General features: G+C 50.1%; 4 protein-coding genes across 4 annotated transcripts; 3 read left to right on the top strand and 1 right to left on the bottom strand.

Moving 5' to 3' along the window:
- Positions 1 to 83: 83 nt before the first annotated feature.
- On the bottom strand, positions 84 to 1,745 carry PV06_02790 (uncharacterized protein; the record flags this gene model as incomplete). Its single annotated transcript, XM_016403514.1, has 1 exon — positions 84 to 1,745. Exon 1 carries the CDS (start codon positions 1,629 to 1,631, stop codon positions 84 to 86), a length of 1,548 nt encoding a protein of 515 aa, XP_016267411.1. The 5' UTR covers positions 1,632 to 1,745.
- Positions 1,746 to 3,393: 1,648 nt separating this feature from the next.
- On the top strand, positions 3,394 to 5,456 carry PV06_02789 (uncharacterized protein). Its single transcript, XM_016403513.1, has 3 exons — positions 3,394 to 3,672; positions 3,732 to 4,472; positions 4,525 to 5,456. The coding sequence occupies exons 1-3, from the start codon at positions 3,616 to 3,618 to the stop codon at positions 5,338 to 5,340; spliced, it is 1,614 nt and encodes a 537-aa protein (XP_016267410.1). The 5' UTR covers positions 3,394 to 3,615; the 3' UTR covers positions 5,341 to 5,456.
- A 264-nt stretch (positions 5,457 to 5,720) lies between these two features.
- PV06_02788 (uncharacterized protein) lies at positions 5,721 to 7,610 on the top strand (the record flags this gene model as incomplete). Its single annotated transcript, XM_016403512.1, has 1 exon — positions 5,721 to 7,610. One exon carries the CDS (start codon positions 5,721 to 5,723, stop codon positions 7,509 to 7,511), a length of 1,791 nt encoding a protein of 596 aa, XP_016267409.1. The 3' UTR covers positions 7,512 to 7,610.
- Positions 7,611 to 18,034: 10,424 nt separating this feature from the next.
- Positions 18,035 to 21,173, top strand: PV06_02787 (uncharacterized protein). The gene is made up of 6 exons (XM_016403511.1): positions 18,035 to 18,255; positions 18,318 to 18,424; positions 18,471 to 18,833; positions 18,900 to 19,337; positions 19,405 to 19,676; positions 19,784 to 21,173. The coding sequence occupies exons 1-6, from the start codon at positions 18,118 to 18,120 to the stop codon at positions 21,010 to 21,012; spliced, it is 2,547 nt and encodes an 848-aa protein (XP_016267408.1). The 5' UTR covers positions 18,035 to 18,117; the 3' UTR covers positions 21,013 to 21,173.
- Positions 21,174 to 21,451: the final 278 nt, after the last annotated feature.

The following is a 21,451-nucleotide window of genomic DNA, read 5'->3' as shown; positions in this document are numbered from 1 at the left end:
ATTGTGTGGTTCTCCATGGGCCGGGGTATCAAATGCAATGCAATCCTTTCTTCCTTTTACTTTTTCTCTCTTCGTAATGTTCGTTACTCGTACTCGTAATCCTGCACCCCTTGCCTCTGAGTGAATTCAAAGGCCTCGTGTTCGGTCGCCAGCCCCTTTTCCTTTCGCCTCTTCAGCTTCGTCGGACCTTCCTTGCACACGTCACAGGCCCATCGGCACTCTGCTGACGATCCCGCGCCACCATCGCCACCAAAATACCTCGACAACAAATCGTGCCTGCAGACCGAAGTGTTTTCACAAAACGTGATCACGCTCTGCAGGGACCGCAACCTGGATTCGGCCTTGGCTTTACTCTTTTCTCTGTTCGCGTCACTCCTCGCTCGAAACTCGCTGCGCTCCTTCTCTTCTCGCGTGTACAAGATGACGCTTGACGCTGCCTTGTTGTCTCGTCCTGCGCGGCCCGACTCTTGAGAAAAGGACTCCATGCCTCGAGGTAGGCCATAGTGGATGACAAACCGGATCGTGGGGATATCGATGCCCATGCCGAACGCGGTGGTGGCGCACATGATGTTGAAGGAGGAAGACATCATGTCGTTGCCACCTTCTCCCGGTCTAGACTGCTGTTGGGATAACAATCGAGGGTCTTCTGTGGCGAACCTTAAAAAAGACGTCTGTACTTTTTGCCGTTGAATGTCCTCTAACCCGGCGTGGTACGATTGAGCCCGGACCCCGGCATCGGAAAGCTTTGAAGCTAAGCTGTCTGCTGTGGCGCGGTAGGAGACGTAGATGATGCCTGTTATAGGAGCCATGACCGCCTTGGGGTCTTGTTCCCGTAGACACTGCAGTCTCAACACGCGTCTTCGGTGCATGAAATTGAGCCTGGAAAGAAGGTACGGAAAGACATCGTCGTCGCCATTTTCCGGATTCGACTCGGAAAAGTACTGCACTTCATAATGGATGTTTGGCCGTGCAGTAGACGTCGAGAAGGTCTTGGTCTTGGTCTTAACAAGGCCGAGAAACTTGAAAATGTCTTCGCGGACCTGTGGAGTTGCCGTGGCGGTCACCGCCATGACGGGCACCGTCGGACAGTTGAGGCTCGCCTTCAGCCATATCAGATCTTTGTACGCGGGACGGAAATCGTGGCCCCATTCACTGATACAGTGTGCCTCGTCAATAGCGATACGCACGAGCTGTCCTTGTCGGTGGATTTTCGTGATAAGATCGCGGAAATGGTTGGTGGCGCAAAGCTCCGGAGTGACATAGAGCAGCTTGGTGGACGGATGGCCGCAGAGCAAGTCGGTCTCGATGCGCACCCTTTCCTGGTACGGAGTTCTCCCGTTGATGCATTCGACCTTGATCCCCAAACCTCTAGCCGCTTGAACTTGGTTGGTCATCAGAGCAAGAAGAGGTGAAATCACCACGGTCACACCAAGAGACACCACGGCAGGGAGTTGGTAGCAGAGTGATTTGCCGAACGAAGTTGCGGCGCAAAGAAAGACATCGTTGCCTTCGAGCACGGCGGCGATGACCTCTTCTTGCAGCGGCCGGAATGACTCTTTCCCAAAGACTCGTCGTAGAGTGAAGCGAAGATCTGTGATGCTGGCGGACCGCCGTAAAGGCCCACGAGGCATGCCGATAATGACCTTGTTTCTTGCTCCGATATTGGCGACGCCTTTTTGGGTGGTGACGCGATAATGTGCAAACGCGGTTGACGCGACTTGGATGGCACTTTGCGGGGGTTAAATCCACCGTACCGGTCAAAGGGAATTGGTACGGCGCAGCAAATGATCCAACGAGAACATTGGAATAGTTGCTCGCTTCGAGCGTCAAGATCATGATCAATATGTGTCAGGTGAGCTAAAGAAGGCGTAAGAGCGTAGCAGTGTGGTCAGATGGAGCAAAGATGCCGGCGTTCATGCTCATGTTGACCACATTTTGTTGCCACTTGTGAGAGCATCAAGGAATCACCTCGCACGGAACCGGATTGGCGGCTGCGTTGTCGTCACGTCGCTATCAAGTCAGATTCATGTTAGTATCTTCTTCACCTTGTCTGGATTGAGATTGCAAGATGTTTGAGACGTACGGAATCGGCGAGGTGCTTATGGTTGTGTAAGACATCATCGGTGGCCCGAATGGAGCAGCCCCCATCGAGGTATCGCCCGAGATCCCTCTCGCACCGACAACAATTGCAACCACAATAACAACGGTGCAGATTATAGTCAGCAGCAGAAACCATTGCCAATGCCTTTGCAACAGATTTGGGTGCGGCCCTTCCTCGACATTGGCTTTCTTCAGACCATTTTCGTCAAATTCCTGCCTTGGTTCCGGGATGGTTTGCTTTTCAATGTTGTTGTGACTCTGGGGCTTTTTTGGTGATAACACATGTCGAATAGCGCTCACTGCTTTGATAGATATCTTCCCGTCTTGTGCCATGGTGAAATCAGAGAAAAAGGATTGCTCAGTCCACCAGCGTCAAGTTGAGGTGAAATCCTGGCTTTATTTGGAGAAGTCGATATCCGACGAGTCAGACCAGCAGACTTTCGGTGTTTCTAGAATTTATCATGAAGGTGGGATGGATGGACTGCGAAGTGGTTTAATGAAGAAAGATACGAATTCGAGGCACAAGAGGAGGCTGTGGGGATTCAGGTCGAGTTTCGCATAGGCATGGAATGCATTACCACGAACGACTCCTGTATCAACAATGACGTAGAGAGTGGACAAGGAAATAATAGCTTGAGCTGAATAAGTACAGTAGATCCTTTCGAGGTCCAATGTGATCTGATAACTGTTGATTCGATGGGTCCTTAGACCAATCCGCCCAGCCTTCCGCTGTTCCATGGCAGCTTCAAGGGACTGTAGCATAACCGCCAAGAAGCCAGTGGCTGTGAAATATGCTTCAACCCACCCTCATGTTGCATGTGGTGCTCGACTGTCGTATTCACATGGCGCGAGTCTGGTCGTGGCCGACTGGACATGATAGCAGTTGATACTCAATGGATGATGATGATGATGCGAATCAGCTTGGGTTTGGCTTGGTCTCATTAGTGCGACTTTCAGTGTAAAGCAATGACATAGCGACTTTTATTGGTGGATGGTTTGTTCCAAGAGCAAAGAGTTTGGCAACCCTTGACCTTGAAACCCGGATACGGAGTAAGTTAAGAGTGATAGATTGAAAGGTGAAACTATTTACGCTTCGAAGCGGAACGACAAATCAGTTGCGCTTTAATTGTTTTATGCTTGACTGTACCACTACTGCGGAACATGACTACATTAGTTCTTCCGCCAATCATGGGCCGTTCGCACAATGAGCCTATCTAGGCATAGCGTTCGGCCACATTGACATCGTGGAGAACAGTCGCTGAATTCATTCACGTCTGCCTTGTCTGGGTGGAAAAGAGCAATACAGATAGGGAGCGTGTGTGTCCACAAGACGAGATGGAAATTTGAGTCAGAGGACAGGATGTCCCCAGCGTATTCGAATGCCCCTTCTCGCAGAATGGACTGCTTCCTCACAAGTTCTTTCTAAATTCCTCGCGCAAAACGCCTCGTCTACCACGTTCACAGGGTCAACGACGAGCCTACATTGTGTGCAGAGTTCCATATCGTCACTGCTCAATGGTCGGGATCGCTAGATCCCGAGGATGTGCTACCTGTCGCAAACGAAAGATTGCGGTAAGGCTTCGGATATTTTTGACCGGACTAATTGCACCGCTGACGGGAGTTGCTAACAGTGTGGGCTACAACAACCCTCTTGTGCTCAATGCATTAGATCCAAGAGAACATGCACTGGCTATCTTCGACACCCGATCATCATTCAGCACAAAGTCCCACGCCACAATACCCATGCTAGATCCAAGAAAGCAGAACAGCCTATCAAGCATCAAATTCAAAAAGTCCAACTAGAGCCCAAAGAGCCTTGTTATGCGCAAGTCTCGTTGGGCGCTCAGGGCGATGCCAGTCCTTCTTATGAGAAGCCTTCAATGATATCTCCCGCTGATTTGCAGATAAATTCAACCCCTGCCATCAGACAGCAGCTACTGCAAGAGTATCTGCACTATCATCTTCCGAAACCCGAGATCGGCATGCCGCCACGCAGAATGTGGCTGCTCCGGCTTCCTGAGCTAACTTACATGACCCCTGCATTGGAGTACGCTTCCATGGCCGTTTGTCTGGCCAAGTTAGGTAATGTCTTCAACGACCAGGCATGTATCAAAGAGAGTTTCAAGCTGTACAATCGTGGACTATGGCATCTTCAGCAAGCCTTATGGGACCCGGAACTCATGCTACACGATCACACCCTCACTGCATGCATCTCTTTGGCTAGCTACGAATTGTCTGAGTGTCCTAATTCCTCGAAGGATGCTTATATCAACCACACCAAGGGTTGCCAGGCCCTTGTCAAGCTGAGGGGCCCAGAGGCACATGCACATGGTTTGGCACATCAGGTGTTTGTGCATTTCCGAGTCCAAGGGGTACGGACATTTGCCTAGTGACCCTAGTTTGACCGATCATTGACGTTGCCAGATTCTTTACGCCTTAGACCAGCAACGGCCTACCTTCTTGTCAGAGCCAGCTTGGCGCGAAATACCATGGCAAAATGAGGCCAAGACAGCGTTCGACAAAGCCTACGACCTTCTAGCACTCGCTCCAGAGTTTCTAGGCAAAGCACGGATGTTCGGGCATCTAGATCTCGCTGGTCAACTGAACCTCGCACTGAGCATGATACCACAATGCTGGGTCATCGACAGAGAAGTCTCGGCTCTATGGGACAGCATGGAGAAGAGTCAGCCAAGCCCTTTATTTTGGCCTCGTTTGGCCCAAAGTGAATTTGGCCAAGATGATGCCGACGAGGCGAGGTTATTTCCGGTGGCTTTTCATTTCCCTAATCTTGGGGTTGCGCATTGCCTTCTGATCTGCTGGACCGTGCAAACCATACTGTGGCACGGAATGAAGGAGCTATACAGATTGATGGGCGAGCTGGAGATGGCAGCAGCTACTTTTGGTCGAGTCGAGGAGAGCATCGATCCAGATTCGGAGTCTGGGAGATTGCGAACAGCACTGGCATGCTCCGGGAACGTGTTCGATCTTCCGCCTCTGGAACATCGGGCAGAGTTCGTCGCCCCTGCTCGCAACATTTTCCAGTCTGTGGAATTTTGCATGATGGAAGATACGGTGGATCAGGGTCCGAAAAGTCTTGCTGCGCCACTGAGAGTCGCAACGGAGATCTTGAGACCGTATCCTGACCTCAAGAGGGAAGTGGAATTCGGAGACAAAGCCATGGCAAAAATTCAATTGCGCTCGTTGAAATTGTTGCAGTATTACACCGGGATTGAGATATGATATGGGGGTTTCTGGTTGTACATTTTGGCGCGATCAATCAATTCATAACCCCATGGTAATGTGATCCACTTGTAGAGCATTAACGCATGCATTCCAATCTGATGTAGAGTTGAACAGATTTAATATGGTGTTGCTACCGTCCTGAATGATACCAGGTATTGGGTTTTTGTGGCCAGCCAATCACAGCTGCCAAGGACAGCCTGGCCTCTCAGCCTTGCACCTCCGTTTCTTCCACTTCGATATTATTCCCTTCAATTAAATCTCGACTCTCGCTCTTTCTCTTTCTTGGTGCATGCCAATCTCAGACGGTCACCAACTATGCTCGAATCGCGGTCTGATCAACCTTGTTCGACTTGATTTCCTATCTTTGGTTTTTCAAGATGGCTTCAACACCAGGCCCAGTGATGGAGCTGTTAGGACGCGTCGCCTACGAGATCGAGGTGATGCGGCCAATGTTCCCAACATATCTACACCTTCTAGTCTCTGCAGTCTTCCCCATCTACACGGCTGCACACGCTGCATTATCGCGACCGTCGTCGGCAAGCCCACGTAAACGCAAAGCAGGGTCGGCTGACGATGACAATCACGAAGATGGCGAATCACAGAAGATTGAAAGCCTGACACCTTCAGACGCGATACTCTTTCCTCTTCTCGCAGGTACGACATTAGCCAGCCTGTATTTCATCCTTAAATGGCTTCAAGATCCAGCCTGGTTAAATTGGGCGTTGGGCATCTACTTCTCGCAAATTGGCCTCTTCTTTGCTGTGAAGTTCATCAAGGACATGTTGTCTATCGCAAGGTCCTTTCTCCTTCCAGATCAGTATTCCCGTGGAGGCAAGGTCTGGAAAGCCAATCAACCAGACCATTGCTTCAAGACCGAAACCGGTGACACCTCTTCTTCGCCATTTCCGTGGCTACTGTGGCCTCTGCCCGTCCCATCCTCGGTCTCAAAACTAATTTGGCAATTTCGAGGCGTGGTATACACGAAAGCCCGGCTAGACTTCCATATCCACCGTTTGATAACAGTCAAATGCCCGATCGACATTCTAGACTTGATAAGTCTCTTGCTGTCCACCGCCATAGTGTCCTATCACGCCTTCCTCGCTAAACCCTGGTTCCTGACGAATTTTCTTGGCTTTTCGTTCTGCTACGGCTCATTGCAGTTCATGACTCCCACTACCGCCTGGACTGGGACCCTTGTTCTGTGTGCACTTTTCTTCTACGACATCTACTTCGTTTTCTTCACACCCATGATGGTCACGGTAGCAACAAAGCTGGACGTACCCATCAAATTACTTTTTCCGCGGCCTGATGGTTGTGTGTTCCCCGTCGGGGCAGCCGAGGGATCAGCGGCGATGGAAGAGTATCTGCAATGTCTGGCTAAGAAAAGGACCATGGCGATGCTGGGGCTGGGGGATATTGTCGTACCAGGAATGATGCTTGCTTTTGCATTGAGGTTCGACTTGTTCTTGTTTTACCTACGACAAAGTCGCAAGGGAGAGAAGGGTAGTGAAGAGACCGAGAAACCGGTGTATGCTAGTGCAAAGGGTGGTTGGGGAGAACGATTCTGGACGAGGTCGAAATTATGGTCCGACGACATCAAAGCCAAGAACTTCCCGAAGCCATACTTCTACGCCACGATTGTCGGCTATGTTCTCGGCATGATTACTACGGTGGTCATCATGCAAGTTGCGGAGCATGCACAACCAGCGTTATTGTATTTGGTGCCTGGTGTGTTGCTCTCTTTGTGGGGTACAGCCCTTGTGAAGGGTGATTTGAAGGCTCTGTGGCACTATACTGAAGCATCCGACGAGGAGAAGAAAGATGACAAGAAGGAAGACGAGAAGGAAGACGAGAAGAGTCAGAAACGAGACGACGTCAAGGCCGAGACAGTACGTGGGAAGGAATCTGAAAAGGAGACCCCAGAAGAACAAGCTGAAAAGGAATGTCGACGTTTGCTCTCTTTCTCGATCACGTTGCCCGAGGCACTCCACAAAACAGACCGTGAGACCACCGAACAAAAGCCAGTGTCGACCGAATCTTCCTCTCGACCGAAGACTACTACCGACAACAGAGATGGTCGTGACATAAGTGGACGACGCTCACTCGACGAGGGCCAGGCACGCAATGGAGACGGTGAACCTCCAGAAAAAAGAGCTAGACGAGTGTGAACTTCTATGAGACACATCCCTAGAAGAGATGTTCATATGGAGGCCATAGGAATGCGGCAGAGGTATGAGATAAAGAATCTTGATCGAATTAATATTCTACAAAATAAGCCGGAAGAGGACTGTCCTAGACCATAGTAATTGTACTTCAACATGGTATGACCACATCTCATGAGGTCTTTGGGTCGCCCGCGGTCTTCCAACGCTTTCTTTAGACCTTCTCACCGGCGATTTCCCTGACAATTCTTCCGAGCTCTTCCGGTCGACTGACAAAAGGACTATGGCTTGCATCCATCGAGACCTCGCGCATCTTCCCACCACTTGCCTCGTTGACGTGTGCTATCATGGCGCGCTGAGCCTGGGGCGGGATCGCCGCGTCCCTCTCGCACACCACGTACGTGCTCGCCACGTCCTTCCAAGCGGCGTACGTGCTCTTGCTCCAAAAGGCACCGTAGGCGTGCGGCCTGAGACTGTCGACCAGTCCATCCAGAACGGCCCGGTCGTGAATGTCGTTGTAGAATGTCTCCACCGGGGTTTTGGCCACCAAGGTCTTCTCGTCTTCGGCGATCCCGAACCACGGCAACGGCCGGCCTCCGAGGCCGTCCATGAGACACACCCCTTCGTCGAGCGCGAACGCACAGCAGTATACCAGATGGACGATCCCGCCCTTTTCGCCCGCGGCCCGACGGTCGGACCTCGAGAGACCCTTGCACGCAGAGGCCCCGGGGACTCCGCCGTAGGAGTGGAAGAGGAGTATCACCTCGGCCCCTTGGTCGGCGTGTTTGCCGACGGTGGAAGCGACCACGTTCACGTCGGCGTCAAAGTTGGGCGGCGGTGGAGTCGAGCCGACCGAGGGGAGTGATATCCCGTCGACCGTATAGCCATGTCCTTCCAAGTACTTGGTGAGAGGGGAGAAGCACGAAGGAGGATGCCAGGCACCCGGGACGAGAACAATGACGGGCTTAGCCATCATTACCAAAAAAAAGGATGTGTCTCGCTCGTGCGACTTTTTGCGTTTGATGAGATGACGATGGCCCTTGTCGTGATGTGATGGTTCTTTGGTGAGATGTGTAGTTTCGGAAAAGGGTTCTGTTTGTTCAAAGGGAAAAGTTCTGATAAATCGGTAAAGGATCTTTAGATGTGCTTTGGATAATAATATTATATATACATTGTACACAGTGATGTTCTCCAAACAACTATTGTCGGCCCCGACCCTCTTGGATCGTTTGGATGTTTTTTGATTACCTCGAACAATCAACCCCTCTCTTCGGATTTCGGGAAGCTTGTTTTCATCGGAACTGAGTCCCTTGCACCATCCGACGGCGATAGACATTAAGGTTTAGGAATGGTGTGTCAGCGCGCGATGCAAAACGTTCTGGGGGGAGTGGGGAGTGGGAGATTCCGCCCCCGGTCCACTGACTCGAACGTCCCACCGATATCGACGCTGATTAAAGACAATTGACAATCTGGGGGGGAAGAGAGAGAGAGAGAGAGAGAGTACTCGGGCACGTCCCCGGTGCTCCGTACGGTGCACGTCGCTTTCCTCTCATATCTCGAGCATGGACCCTTATGTATTTGCGAAGCCACTGGTCGTTCTGATGTGCGAAAAAACTTATGACCGGGTCGAGGCGAGGACGGTCGATCATTCTCGAGTCTCCCGCACCGAGGCGAAATTGTGGCGCGGGCGACCAAAAAAGGAGGGCGCCGCGTCGTTTCCGGTCAAGGCCACATCATTGAACTGTACGAAGTGACAATCACAACTGGGCGAGTAATGCTCATGATCAATTGGATTCCAAACGGACAAGTCGTACACGTCCGAACCTCGGTGAGTAGGTCGGAAAGCGAGTCCTCTTCTTCCACGCGGCTCAAGGCTTTTGTCAAAAGTCACGACTGGAACTTGACGCAGATTGATCTCCGAAATCCCCCTTAGGGCCCTTTCACTGACTTGTGTTATTCAAATCGACGACGAAGTGTCCGGGAATTGTGAAAGTCAGCCAACGAAACTCATCAAAGAATACCTAACCCTATTCAATAGCCTATATCCATATTCAAACAGCCACACTCATTTACGTCCTGTGTGTCAGAGTGGTATCTACAATCGTTCGAGGTGCAGAAAGGTCGTTTTCTGAGAAACATATTACCTGGTAATAGGTTTATCAAATACTCTCTCTCTCTCTCTCTATATATATATACCCCAGCTGCACCCCTCTCTCTCTCTCTCTCGCGACTCGATCGTCCCCATCGTCTTAAAAAGAAGACACTATTCCCCAGATCATATAACAGAACCCCGAGGTGATTTGCCACTGATGGCACTGACAAAAGAGGAATACGGAAAGTATTTGAATCACACAATCGACACAGTCAATCTGAACCCAAGGGGGAAAAAAACGAAACTGAAGGCCAAGTACCCAGACGCATTTCGGGCAGTCCACAGTCCCAACACTGGCGTCATTCGAGCACCAAACGAACAGGATTGGAACAAAGTCTCGCCGTCTGATATGCAATACCGCTATAGACAATTTTGAGATGACTGGGCAACCGTGGAATCCAAGACTGATTCCTGGACGAAGCCCCGGTGGTGTCTAAGCCTGACCAAACCAGACATCGGGGCCTCGAGGCTATTTCCCGCAAAAGGTGATCCATCCGCATGACGGGCACACCTTAATTACACAATGACAAACGGTTCGCCCCCCCTCCCCCCCCCCTTCTGGTGGCTTTGGGTATGCGTTCTTACAGGGACACCTCTTCAAAGACGACCGGCGATTCCATTTTCCAACATTCGGCGGCGCGAGACGCCAAGAAGAAGAGCCTTGAATTCGGAAATGGAAACAAACCGCAACCACTTTTTGGGGCGACAGGAGAAGTACGGTTTCTTGAATTTTGGGAAAATCCTCCCCCGACCGGTGAGTTGTGTCATTTTGGATCCCTGACTCACGACCCACATGGGTTTACAGTGCAATCTTTTTCCATTTCAACTCGGCACGAGCCATTCTACCGTCCTGTTTTTGTGTGTCGCTTCGTTTCAGTTCAAAAGTTCCGATTTACTCGACTCGAGTGCAAACACACGACGAAAAACCAACGGACAAACAGGGGAGAGAGAGGGTAGTGAGGTTGGAGGGATGATGTGTGTTTATGTGTGTTTGTGGGGGGGAGGGAGTGGCTCAGGAGCCCATTGCCTCTCTCATCGGAACTTGGTTCGACTTTTTGCAAAGGTTGGGAACAAAACTTACGGGTAAAGGATAATCCTTGACGGGATTCAAAGTCATGAACTTTTCTCCGTCGTCGGTTTCAAAATATTCGACCCTCCGGGTTTGATCTTTACCTATCCAGTTCGGATTCGCAGAAACCTCGACCTTTGTGTGCCAGACGAACTTTTGCGGTTGGTCGGTCTCGTGCAGAGTCATGAACCCGCTGTAGGCGCTCAGAGGTCTGGCGATGCGGGCGAGTTCTTCATCCGTGGCCCCCATCAAGGTGTCGCTGGACTTTAGAGGGACCAAGACGCTCGGTGGGATCAGGATGGCCGACAGGTAACCGGAACCAGAAATCACCACTTTCCCCAGAGGTTCATCCCCGTGTGGTTTGTACAAGAGTTTTTTTCCCGGACCGTCGGAATCCCACATTTCGTAGGTCAACAGGCTCCAAACCCCGGCAAAGGTGTCCTTGTACTTTTCAAAGACGTTTGTTTGTGACATGGTGGAAAAGAGGTCCGGGTTTTTCATCGAGGTGATTTCAAACAAGGTCAAAAAAAAAAAAAAAAAAAGGGAAAGGCGTTGCCACTCACAGACAGACAATTTATTATATGGTTTCCTTTCTTTTTTAGATACTCTGGGATATAATAAATATATCTTGACTAGACGCGAGTTCCTTTCCTTGCAAACCATAGATAAGCCCGCGAGAGAAGCCTACATACCTAGTACCTCGTACGGAGACGAAAAGCGGGACATTTCTGCCGTGGAGAAAACAAAAAAGGTCGTGGAGGAAGGAGAGCAATGACGGATGCGGGGGAGTTGACGAGTTGTACTCCCGAGGTGTTTTTGGTTGTATGGAGTACGGATATAGAATGCCTGTGGAGGTAGAGAGATGTGTTAACGCAGAAAGTGATATTACGAAAAGTTGGAGAGACGATAGGTTGATTTTTTCCTTTGAACAGAAGGGTCACAATTGTACTCTTGCTCAGAGTACTCCCGTACTGACACATCACAATTGTCGCAGAAAGCGCTTCTCAAGCGTTAACACCATACTACTCTTCTTCATCTTCTCCCACCCGAGGGTAGCCATAAAAAAAAGCCGCGACGGGCATACTCCTTCCTCGTATAGATGGTGACAATTTTTTGTATTCGCCGAGTAACATACAAACAAATATCAAAGATCCACCACGTACAAATACAAATACACAGTAGTACTCGTACAAAAAGAATGCCAAAACATGACCAGCATCAATGGCTCGAACACGATCTCAATACTCCTTCAAACGCTGCATTCGTATTATCGATGTTGATTGTGCCAAAGTAGACTCTTGTCGGCATCACTTCTTCTCCGGAGCTCCTTTCTTGGACTTGTTCTTATTGTCCCCGGTATCTTCATAATCTCCTCCTTGTGCCTCGTATCGACGAGCGAGTTCGCCGGCCTTCCAAGCAGACCAAGATCCTTTACCGCCTCCTTGAGTAAACGAGTATCAGTGACATGTCGGGGCGAAAAAAACAACAACACTTTAGGTCATGACACACCTTTCTCCTCATTCTTGACTTCCTCTTTGATCTTTTCCCGGAGTTCGGGGTCGGTAGGTTTGCCTTTGGAGCTCGGCATTTTTGATGACAAGTAGAGTCGCGGGTTTACTGAGAGGATGTAATGGAATTGTGGACAGAAGTAACCAGTACAAACGCGAAAGAATGCTGGTGAGGATAACAAGAGCAGACGCGAGTGTGTCGAGTTGGGTCACCGAGGGGAGGAAAAGAATCCAACTGATTGTGTTGAAGAGGTCGAGGATTGACTACTTCTGGCTGTCGAAGACCGAGAAGAACTGATGGAACTCGTCCTGCGTGCTGCGTCTTCTGCGGCGGTGGAAGAGTAGTCTGCGTCGGATGCCTTACGCAAGATTTCTCTCAACGAATCTTGAGCCGTGGGAGTCGATGACGCTGGTGTGGAGCGAAAGGTTGGGAAACGGATCATTTTGAAAGAAAAGAAGTTGACACAGCGATGATTATATGGTACACAGTTTCGAATCGAAGAGGTAATGTCGAGGGCCGAAAAGTGATAGTGATGATGTCTTTGATTTGTGAGTTTTTGTCTGCAAGATTGACTTTTCGATAGTTTTCGTCACAGTTGGAAGGAGGATGTAGGTAGGACCAGCCAAAAATGGATTTTTCGTTTTTTCTGGGGTAAAATAATGGAAGTAACCGTACAGATGGTTCGAACAAGGGCGAAGAGGGGAGATAAAGTACAAGTAAAACGAGTAGGTATGGACCAGAGTGGGTGGGTTGTTCCGTCAATGATCGATCGTGGGTTAGTGGGTTGGGAAGAAACATGGGGGGGGGGGGGGGGAGAGAGGGATGAATGATGGGTTTCGTTACATGAAGACGTCACTATCGATTATAACAAGGAGTAAGTAATAGCGCCCAGGCGCGGCTCGATCGATGGAAGGGAGAAAAAAAGATCAATCAGCGGATCAGGATCAAAGATCGAAAAGGTTGCGATAACCATGACGAGATTAACGGGGTAAAATGACACGAGCCACGATCCTCGAAGAGACGGAGGATACCGCAGAGAGAAACGTTACGAGTAGTAGATAGCATCATTGTGATCACTGCGATCACTGCGTACGAGTAGGACTTGTTTCAGTTGAGAGGTGGGAGTATCTTTTCTTTGCTACAAGCATTGCACCATGATGATCGATGATTTACTTACTCCATCATTGATTGCTTCATGTCGGTTTCAATCTCTCGTTGGTGAGTGTACTCTTGCTCTCACTCTTATTTTCTCTTCTATGCTTTCCACGATCAATAACTAACTCCATACTCGTCATTGGTATCACAAGACGATAGCAAAGTTCATAAAAACCAAGATGGCGATCCAGATCGAGGGGCCAAAAAGCCAAAACAAAAAATGTCATCGAAATCTTGGGTTCCTCGGCAAAGGAAGACACATCCGTCCACCAACGATTGCATCACTTGAACCAGTCGGGGGGCTCAAACTCCCAATTCCGTCCTTTTAGCGATGAATGAGGCTGATTTGCGGGCCTTCATCTCCTTTCCTTTTGTCTTCCCCAGCCATTCTCCATCCCTAATCCTACGATGGGTACGGGTACGAGTACTCCGTAAGAGGCTCATCATGCAACGGACGTTCCCCCTACAAATCACAAAACTTTGGCCTGACACAAAGTGCCACCAACTTCTCACTCGGTCCCGTGTGACCTGCAGAAAATGTGCCACACCCCATGGATGACGCGCCTGCAAGGATCTTATTCTCATCGCGACGAATTACTCTTCTCCGTATCACAGGCTGCACGAGGTTCGAGTACACAGTACGGTGTACTGCACGTTTTGTGTCACAACAATTTTCCGACTTGATGATGATCTACAAACTCGAACAGCCGTGGTCTATCGATCCAGTGGGTAGATCATAACGTCAGAACGAGGCTGTTGGAGTTAAAATATCCGAGCTCAAATGGCCAGTCTTGTCCAACATCATTACTTATCAACACGGCCAAGTTGATTGATTTTCCTGCATCCGTGCGTTTTGCAACATCCTACAAGAATACCAACCACCACTGACATAACAACCCGCCCAACAACGTCAGTCACGTGGCTGACAACTTCTCTCGCCACCAAAAAAGAAAAAGGAAACGCCGAAATCGTATCTCCGATGCGGAACCTCTCTCCGGGGATGCAAAAGAAAGCCGTAATGAAGCGCTCGACATGTTCGGAAGTAGTCCAACATTATGGATGCAATCCCTCAATTCTACTTACTCCGTACTTGTTCAATCTAATCGCTATGAAACGCTCCGCTGACAATATGCAATGGACAATTTGAGGCAGAAAATGCGCTCAAACGATATCCATATCCGACAACACCCAAACCACTTTTTTTGGTTCCAATTTCAAAATTACCGATTACACCGACGCATCCGCAGCCCGACTCTTACCAACGTGACCCATGTAGTTCAACGCACTCCCGTGCTTGAAATACTGAACTTGAGCGTCGGTAAACGTGTGGTTCAATTGACACGACCATTCGGACCCATCTGGTCTTCGTACTTGCATCGTAATCTGTTGACCGGGTCGGAGCTCGCCGAGACCAACGAGACTGATACGGTCCCGAGGCTGGATACGGTCGTAGTCGGCCGCATCGTCGAACGTCAAAGCCAAGAGTCCTTGCTTCTTCAGATTGGTTTCATGGATACGAGCCAAACTCCTGGCGATGACGGCGACACCGTTCAAGAACCGCGGCTGAAGGGCCGCATGTTCTCTGGAAGATCCTTCGCCGTAGTTGGAATCTCCAATGACCACCCAAGGTTGCCCTCGAGCTTTGTAGTCCTTGGCCGTCTGTGCGATTGGTCCATACTCGTTCGTGAAGACGTTCCTCACCGAGTTCACCTGGTCGTTCTCCGCGTTGGTCGCCCCGATCAAGGTATTCTCCGAAATGTTCTCGAGGTGACCTCGGAATCGAAACCAAGGTCCGGCGGGGGTGATGTGGTCGGTGGTACATTTCCCCTTGACCTTGACCAGGATGGGCAAGTCGTGATAGTCCTTGCCGGACCAGGCGGGGAATGGTTGAAGGCGCTGCAGACGTTCAGAGTCGGGATCAATGTACACGTCTCCAGAAACCTCCCCGGTTGGTGCTTTGTAGGTGGCATCTGCATTTTCATATCGGGTGGGAAGACTAGATCCGAATGGAGGCTCAAACCGAAAGTCTTTGCCGTCGGGGGTCTTGATGCTATCTCTGATCGGGTCGAACTTGAGGTCACCTGCGAACGTCTTCACAATGACCATCTCTGGTGATGCGATGAAACTCTTGGTCTCGGGGTTTCCGTCGATCCGGCCTGTGAAGTTACGATTGTATGAGGAAATAACCGAGTTTGAAACACCCTGTAGGTGAGGCAACGTCAGTATCACCACCCAAAAACAGGCAACAACGCTCGACTTACTTTTTGCATATCTTCTCGGGCCCAAGAACCTGAGCAAGGACCGCAAGCGTTGGCCAGAATAGTGCCGCCTGATTGTTTCAGAATGTCGACGATACCAGCCTTTTCCAATGTTCGACGGGTTTGTTCACTACCCACGGTGACGATAAAGGGAATTTTGGGCTTGATGCCCGCGTCGAGCGCCTGTTTCGCAAGACTCGCAACTCGGTTCATGTCTTCAAAAGACGAATTCGTGCACGATCCAATGAGACCTGCAGTAAGTTGTGGCCAGTTGTTTTCGGTCACAAACTGTCCAAACTTGGACACAGGGGTCGACAAATCTGGCGTGAACGGTCCATTGATCCTTGGCTCGAGTTCAGAGAGGTCGAGTTTGATGACCTGATCATACTCTGCTCCCTCGTCGGCCCGGAGATTGGGCAATCGCTGTTGGACCCTGTCTCGAATGTAGCCCCGACCAGTCGCGTTCAGGTAAGCTCCCATGGCTTCAGTATAAGGAAAGATGGAGGTTGTGGCACCCGTCTCCGCGCCCATATTGGTTATCGTCGCCATGCCCGTACATGATAATGTATCAACTCCCGACCCAAAATACTCAATGATGGAACCAGTCCCTCCTTTGACTGTAAGTCGCCTGGTGATGTCCAGGATAATATCTATGTCCAAGATCAGACCACTTTCTCCTACACATTCACAAGCACTCACCTTTAGGTGCCACCCATCCCGACAGCTTCCCGGTTAGCTCGACACCGATAATGGTCGGTGATTTCAAACTCCAGGTTTGCCCCGACATGACATCGACCGCATCTGCACCTCCAATACCTATCGCGGCCATACCAAGTCCACCCGCATTGGGAGTATGGGAATCGGCGCCAATCATCAGCCCTCCAGGGTAGGCATAGTTCTCCAGCACCACCTGATGGATGATTCCAGCTCCTGGACCCCAGTAGCCGATACCGTACTTTTGGGAAGCCTTTTCGAGGAAATCAAAGACCTCTTTGCTCGATGACAGAGCAGCCGCAAGGTCAATATCATTACCTTTTCTGCCTGTGATGAGGTGGTCGCAGTGGATCGTGGTTGGAACTGCTACCTTGTCCAATCCAGCCGTCATAAATTGCAACAAGGCCATTTGCGATGTCGCATCTTGACAAGCTACTCGACTTGGTCGTAATTCCAGATTCGACACTCCCCGGTCGATTGTTGCTGACTCAGGTTGATCTAGATGACTGTAAAGCACCTTCTCCGCATATGTCAATGGTCTCCCAAGTCTTTTGCAGACAATGTCAGTCAGTAGTGCTCCGTCGAGTAGGACTGTTCTCGAGTCTTACCGATCCCTAATCAATTTGATATTGGCATCGAGTTGCTCAAAGTTTATGAATCGATCATTCTCAAATCGACTCATTGGCGTCTTTGGAACAGATGAGACCGTGGCATATCCCGCCCGACATGTCCTAGAGCGTCTAGGGGCCGTGATACGACACCTCTTCGACCATAGTCGCTGTGATGTGTGCGAGATTCGCTGCGACATTATGGGAAGGTCGACTACGGTATGGATGGGTGTGATGTTAAAAAGTTGGGATGTGAAGTGAGAAATATATAACCACCGAATCTTCCACGACACGTCAATACATACCTCGGCTGACTTTTGTTTGTGCTCTGTTTGGATGTTGAGGTACTGCGTAGTTTGTTTCGTGGTTGAAGGAGGGCGCGGCGACAAAACCGATATCGGATTTTGCATTCCCCGCCGGTCTTACCATTTTGACTGCAAACAACACCAAACAGCCAATACCTTTCAGCATGAGAGAGGCTGACAAACATCTTGACCTCCGAATAGATTGCGATTGTACCGAGTGTGTTTGTAAACGTCGAAAGTGTGCATGGCCACAACAACCTACCTTGATTGGGAAGAAACTCTGCGTCTGGCTCTGGACATTGCAGTAGCTGATTATATGTGAGCAAGAATATAATGTCTACAGCAGCGCCATCCTGTTCGTCCGACTAGGATGCAGACTTTTGCGGTAACACCTCCTGCCAAAGCATTTTGGTAGAGTAAAGATGGTGTTGTGTTGCCGTCAACAAGAACGCGAAGATGATCGTGGGTGTTCGGATATGACAAAGAATATTCAATTTTCAGCTTTCTCGAATTGATATTTACCTGATTACAAGTCTCGACAACGAGAAACACCACTCGTTTGGAAGAGATAGTATAAGAAGTAGGTATGAAAGACTGACAAACTTGCTGAAACTGAAATGATAGATTGCGTCACGTGCTATTCGTCACGTGTTTGACCTTGCTTAGCTAAGATTTGACGACTTTTTGTCTTCGTATTTCCCCAGCCGAGGTCTACGCGCGAATCGTCCGCATTGTCCGCTTCCTTTTGATACCATCAAACAACATCATATGCGGCCCCGATGGCACGTGGGCCAGGCCGGTAGTAATTCGAGTCTCCAGCAGCTGCAGTGTATCTATCACGGATGAACACCATGGACGAGACAGAAACAAATCAAGTCAATCATCACCCCGCGACTGTGTCGTCTGATGCTAGCCCTCCAAAGCCGAAGCAGACCCGACGACATCCCAGCAAAGCCTGCAATGAATGCAAGCAACAAAAGGTATACTACGACTGTCGCATGTTTGAGAAGGATCAATTTCTGACATGTCCTGCCCACGCCAGTTGAGGTGCAGTGCTCCGACCGACTATCCAGAACCGTGTTCTCGATGCAAGAAGTTGGGGCTTACCTGCAAAGTTGAAGACGGGTTCCAGCGCGTCAACAAGCGAAGGTCAGTATGTCCGACCGTGGGACATTGCGAGACTGATCTAGCAAAGGAGGACCGAAGCTCTGTATCAAGAGAATGCGAACCTGAAGCAGCAACTAGGCGCAAGCCGGTCTCCTCCTGAATCCGTCATTGACCAGAACGGCCGGGAGGAGACCCAGGATCCAGCAACAAACGAGCAATCGAATCAAGCAATTTCCACTTCGAATTCGTTTCTGAACAACGGAGAGTCCGAATCGACGAATGTCTTGCCCAGATCTTCGACCGTAGAAGCAGAAGTACATTTTACCCCGTCCTGGAATCAACCATTTGCTCAAGGCTCGACACGACATTCTCCGCATTCAACTGCGACTGTGTCTCGCTCCCTTGCAGGAATGACGGTCGAAGCAGATGAAATCGATGAGATTTTCAGACTGTGAGTATTATCTCTTTATGTCGACTGGAGCCTTTGAAGAAACGGCAATGCTGAACGAAGCTTCAGGTACTTTGCACATTATCATGCCCACCTACCCTTCCTCGACCCCAACATCTCACCAAACAGCTACTACGACCAATCTTCTTTGATCTTCTGGGCCATCATCGGCGTGGGCGTCCGTAGATACACTGCGAACCCGACGTTATTAGGCTCTCTCGCCGAGCCTATCCTTCATCTTGCCTGGCCACCTCTCCACCCCACTCCGGCTGTGATTCCAGCGATCCAAGGCCTCCTGCTCCTCTCGTCGTTTCCTTTCCCTACCGACTCGACGTCCAAAGACACCTCTTACACTCTATCCGGCATGGCAATCAACCTGGCCCTACAAATCGGTCTTCACGTCCCCACATTCTCCCAAGACTATAGCAGGTCCAAAATGACCTTGACGCAAGAAGACATTCAACGTCGCCTGCAACTTTGGTTCCATTGTATCGTCGTGCATCAGAAGTGAGTACCTGTTTTTCGAATCATGCAACACCACACAAGCCTTGCTGACCTATTCCTCCTCCTCCAGAGCCGCGTGCGGATTAGGCTACCCGATCATGGTATCTCCCGACCAACTCCAGAGGCAAATGGACCTGCGTGGCCTCATGGACTCGATGACTCCTCTGTTGTTACTCGAGATGAGACTCGGTAGCCTCCTCAGCCGTGTCAACACCCTGTTCTCACCTTCGACGTTCCGTGTCGAGGATGCTCAGGACAAGCATTCCCGCTTTGCGCGAGACATGATGTCTGACACTTTTGAAAACCAACTTGATGAACTCGAGTCGGAGCGGAAATTATCTGGTGAGTTGTCAAAGGAGAGGTGGTTGAAAGTTTCCAAACCTTGATACTTGAGGGTTTGAGACCAAAATCGAAACCATGCGACTAACGAAGAACTTTTGTCGTTGCAGAACTTGAAAAACTCTACATCGACATAACACGTCTTCAAATACGGGTGCATTGCCTACAGGACCGGGAGAACCCAGCGACGAGTGTCAAAGTGACTCAATTGGGTCTGTGCGCTACGTCCATCATCGAATCCATTGAACGACTCGAGGTTGAAATGTCCCTCATCCAACATTGTCCACACTACATATTCCGCATGACGGCTCTCGCGGCGTCGGTCCTCCTCCGTCTGTCGAAACAATCTCGACCCACGTCGTCACGACCACGAAAGACCAGCGTCGGTGACGACCAGAACAACAGTAGTGGCAGCACCACCACCACCACCCGCCAAAACCACGCCAGACAGCGGTACAAGACTTATTTCTTCCAGACGATATCCCTCTTGCGAAAAATGTCGGTCGAGAGCAACGACATGCCGAGTCGAATGGCCAAGATCTTTTCACAGCTCTGGAGCATCGACAAGATCTTTGAGCAGACGACGACGACGACGACGTCTTCTGCCACTCCCGCCGCCGCGACGACGACGACGGCTTCTTCTTCCTCCGTCACTGCTACCGCCGCCGCCGACGGTGTCGTGAGCCCAGAACAAGAATCCTCCACGTCGGCGGTGTCTTCCGCGACATCCCCTCTCGTCGTGCACAGCAGGTTGTCCATGAGCGTTTTGCACGACGCCATGTGGAGGTGGAAGGATCGGTTCAAATGGGCCTCTACTAATTCACAGCCCAGCCGCCGACATCAACACCAACAACATCATGAGCATCATCAAAATCATCATCAAAATCATCATCAGAACAATTCGAGGAAAATTGGTGGCATGTCACTGTCGTCATCATCGGCGTCGGCATTACCGTCGAACACAGACCACCACCACCAGCAGCATCACCAGCAGCAGCAGCACCGTCATTCTTTTTCCGGTGCCACCACGGCCGATAATGGCAACGTGAACGTGAACAACCTCGGAGTGGCCACCGCAACGTCGGAGAATCAACAACAATACCCGAGACCGTTGTCCACCATCCCGCCTGTCTCGGGGGGCTTCACCCCGTCTTACAACTTCTCGACCGTGAACATGACTCCTGACCTCGCCAACGCCAACGGTACCGACGGCGGTGGTGGTATGATGATGCCGTTCGTCGACAGTTTCTCACCCCTGGGTTCCTTGCCGTGGGACGCCGCGGCGAACCAAGACTTTGAGATGATGATACACAGCTTCCCGGAGTCTTGGCCCGTGTGACGAAAGGAGATGGACAAGACACACAAACACACGGCGAAAATCTTTTTCATCATGTAGTCAGACGCCGTTCAAAATTGTTGATAAAATGTCTCAAAGAGACAGAGATTTGGTGTCCGTAATATGCAGATGGCATCTTTTGTAAGAGTACTCGGTACATCCAGAGAAAATCATACCATATCTCAAGGACATCTTCTTTCCCATCCTTACTTTCCTTTTCTCCGCCCCCTTCCAAATCCCTTCGTATCATACTCTCCAGGTTACAAGGGTATATATGCGAACCGAAAAAACAGAAACCCACATTTCTTTCCGCCGCGAACCATCGATATGATGTTGGTGGTGGTGATACAAGAACATTTACCTCGTCTCTTCGTAAAACGCATTATTTCACTCTTCTTTTTCCCCCTCTCATTCTTTTCCTTGTGGGACCTTTCTTCCAAAG

This window comes from Exophiala oligosperma (assembly GCF_000835515.1).
Source record: "Exophiala oligosperma strain CBS 72588 unplaced genomic scaffold supercont1.2, whole genome shotgun sequence".
In the NCBI taxonomy this organism is placed as follows: Eukaryota; Fungi; Ascomycota; class Eurotiomycetes; order Chaetothyriales; family Herpotrichiellaceae; genus Exophiala; species Exophiala oligosperma.
Note: the sequence above shows the minus strand (reverse complement) of the source record. Positions and strands in the feature narration are given on the sequence as shown.

Excerpts from the sequence above, each read along its gene's own strand:
- PV06_02789 (XM_016403513.1), top strand. The coding sequence starts at position 3,616 with ATGGTCGGGATCGCTAGATCCCGAGGATGTGCTACCTGTCGCAAACGA. Across the intron at positions 3,673-3,731 it reads GTCGCAAACGAAAGATTGCG|TGTGGGCTACAACAACCCTC; the intron begins GTAAGGCTTCGG and ends AGTTGCTAACAG. Across the intron at positions 4,473-4,524 it reads TGCATTTCCGAGTCCAAGGG|ATTCTTTACGCCTTAGACCA; the intron begins GTACGGACATTT and ends TGACGTTGCCAG.
- PV06_02787 (XM_016403511.1), top strand. The coding sequence starts at position 18,118 with ATGAACACCATGGACGAGACAGAAACAAATCAAGTCAATCATCACCCC. Across the intron at positions 18,425-18,470 it reads CAGCGCGTCAACAAGCGAAG|GAGGACCGAAGCTCTGTATC; the intron begins GTCAGTATGTCC and ends GATCTAGCAAAG. Across the intron at positions 18,834-18,899 it reads ATCGATGAGATTTTCAGACT|GTACTTTGCACATTATCATG; the intron begins GTGAGTATTATC and ends ACGAAGCTTCAG.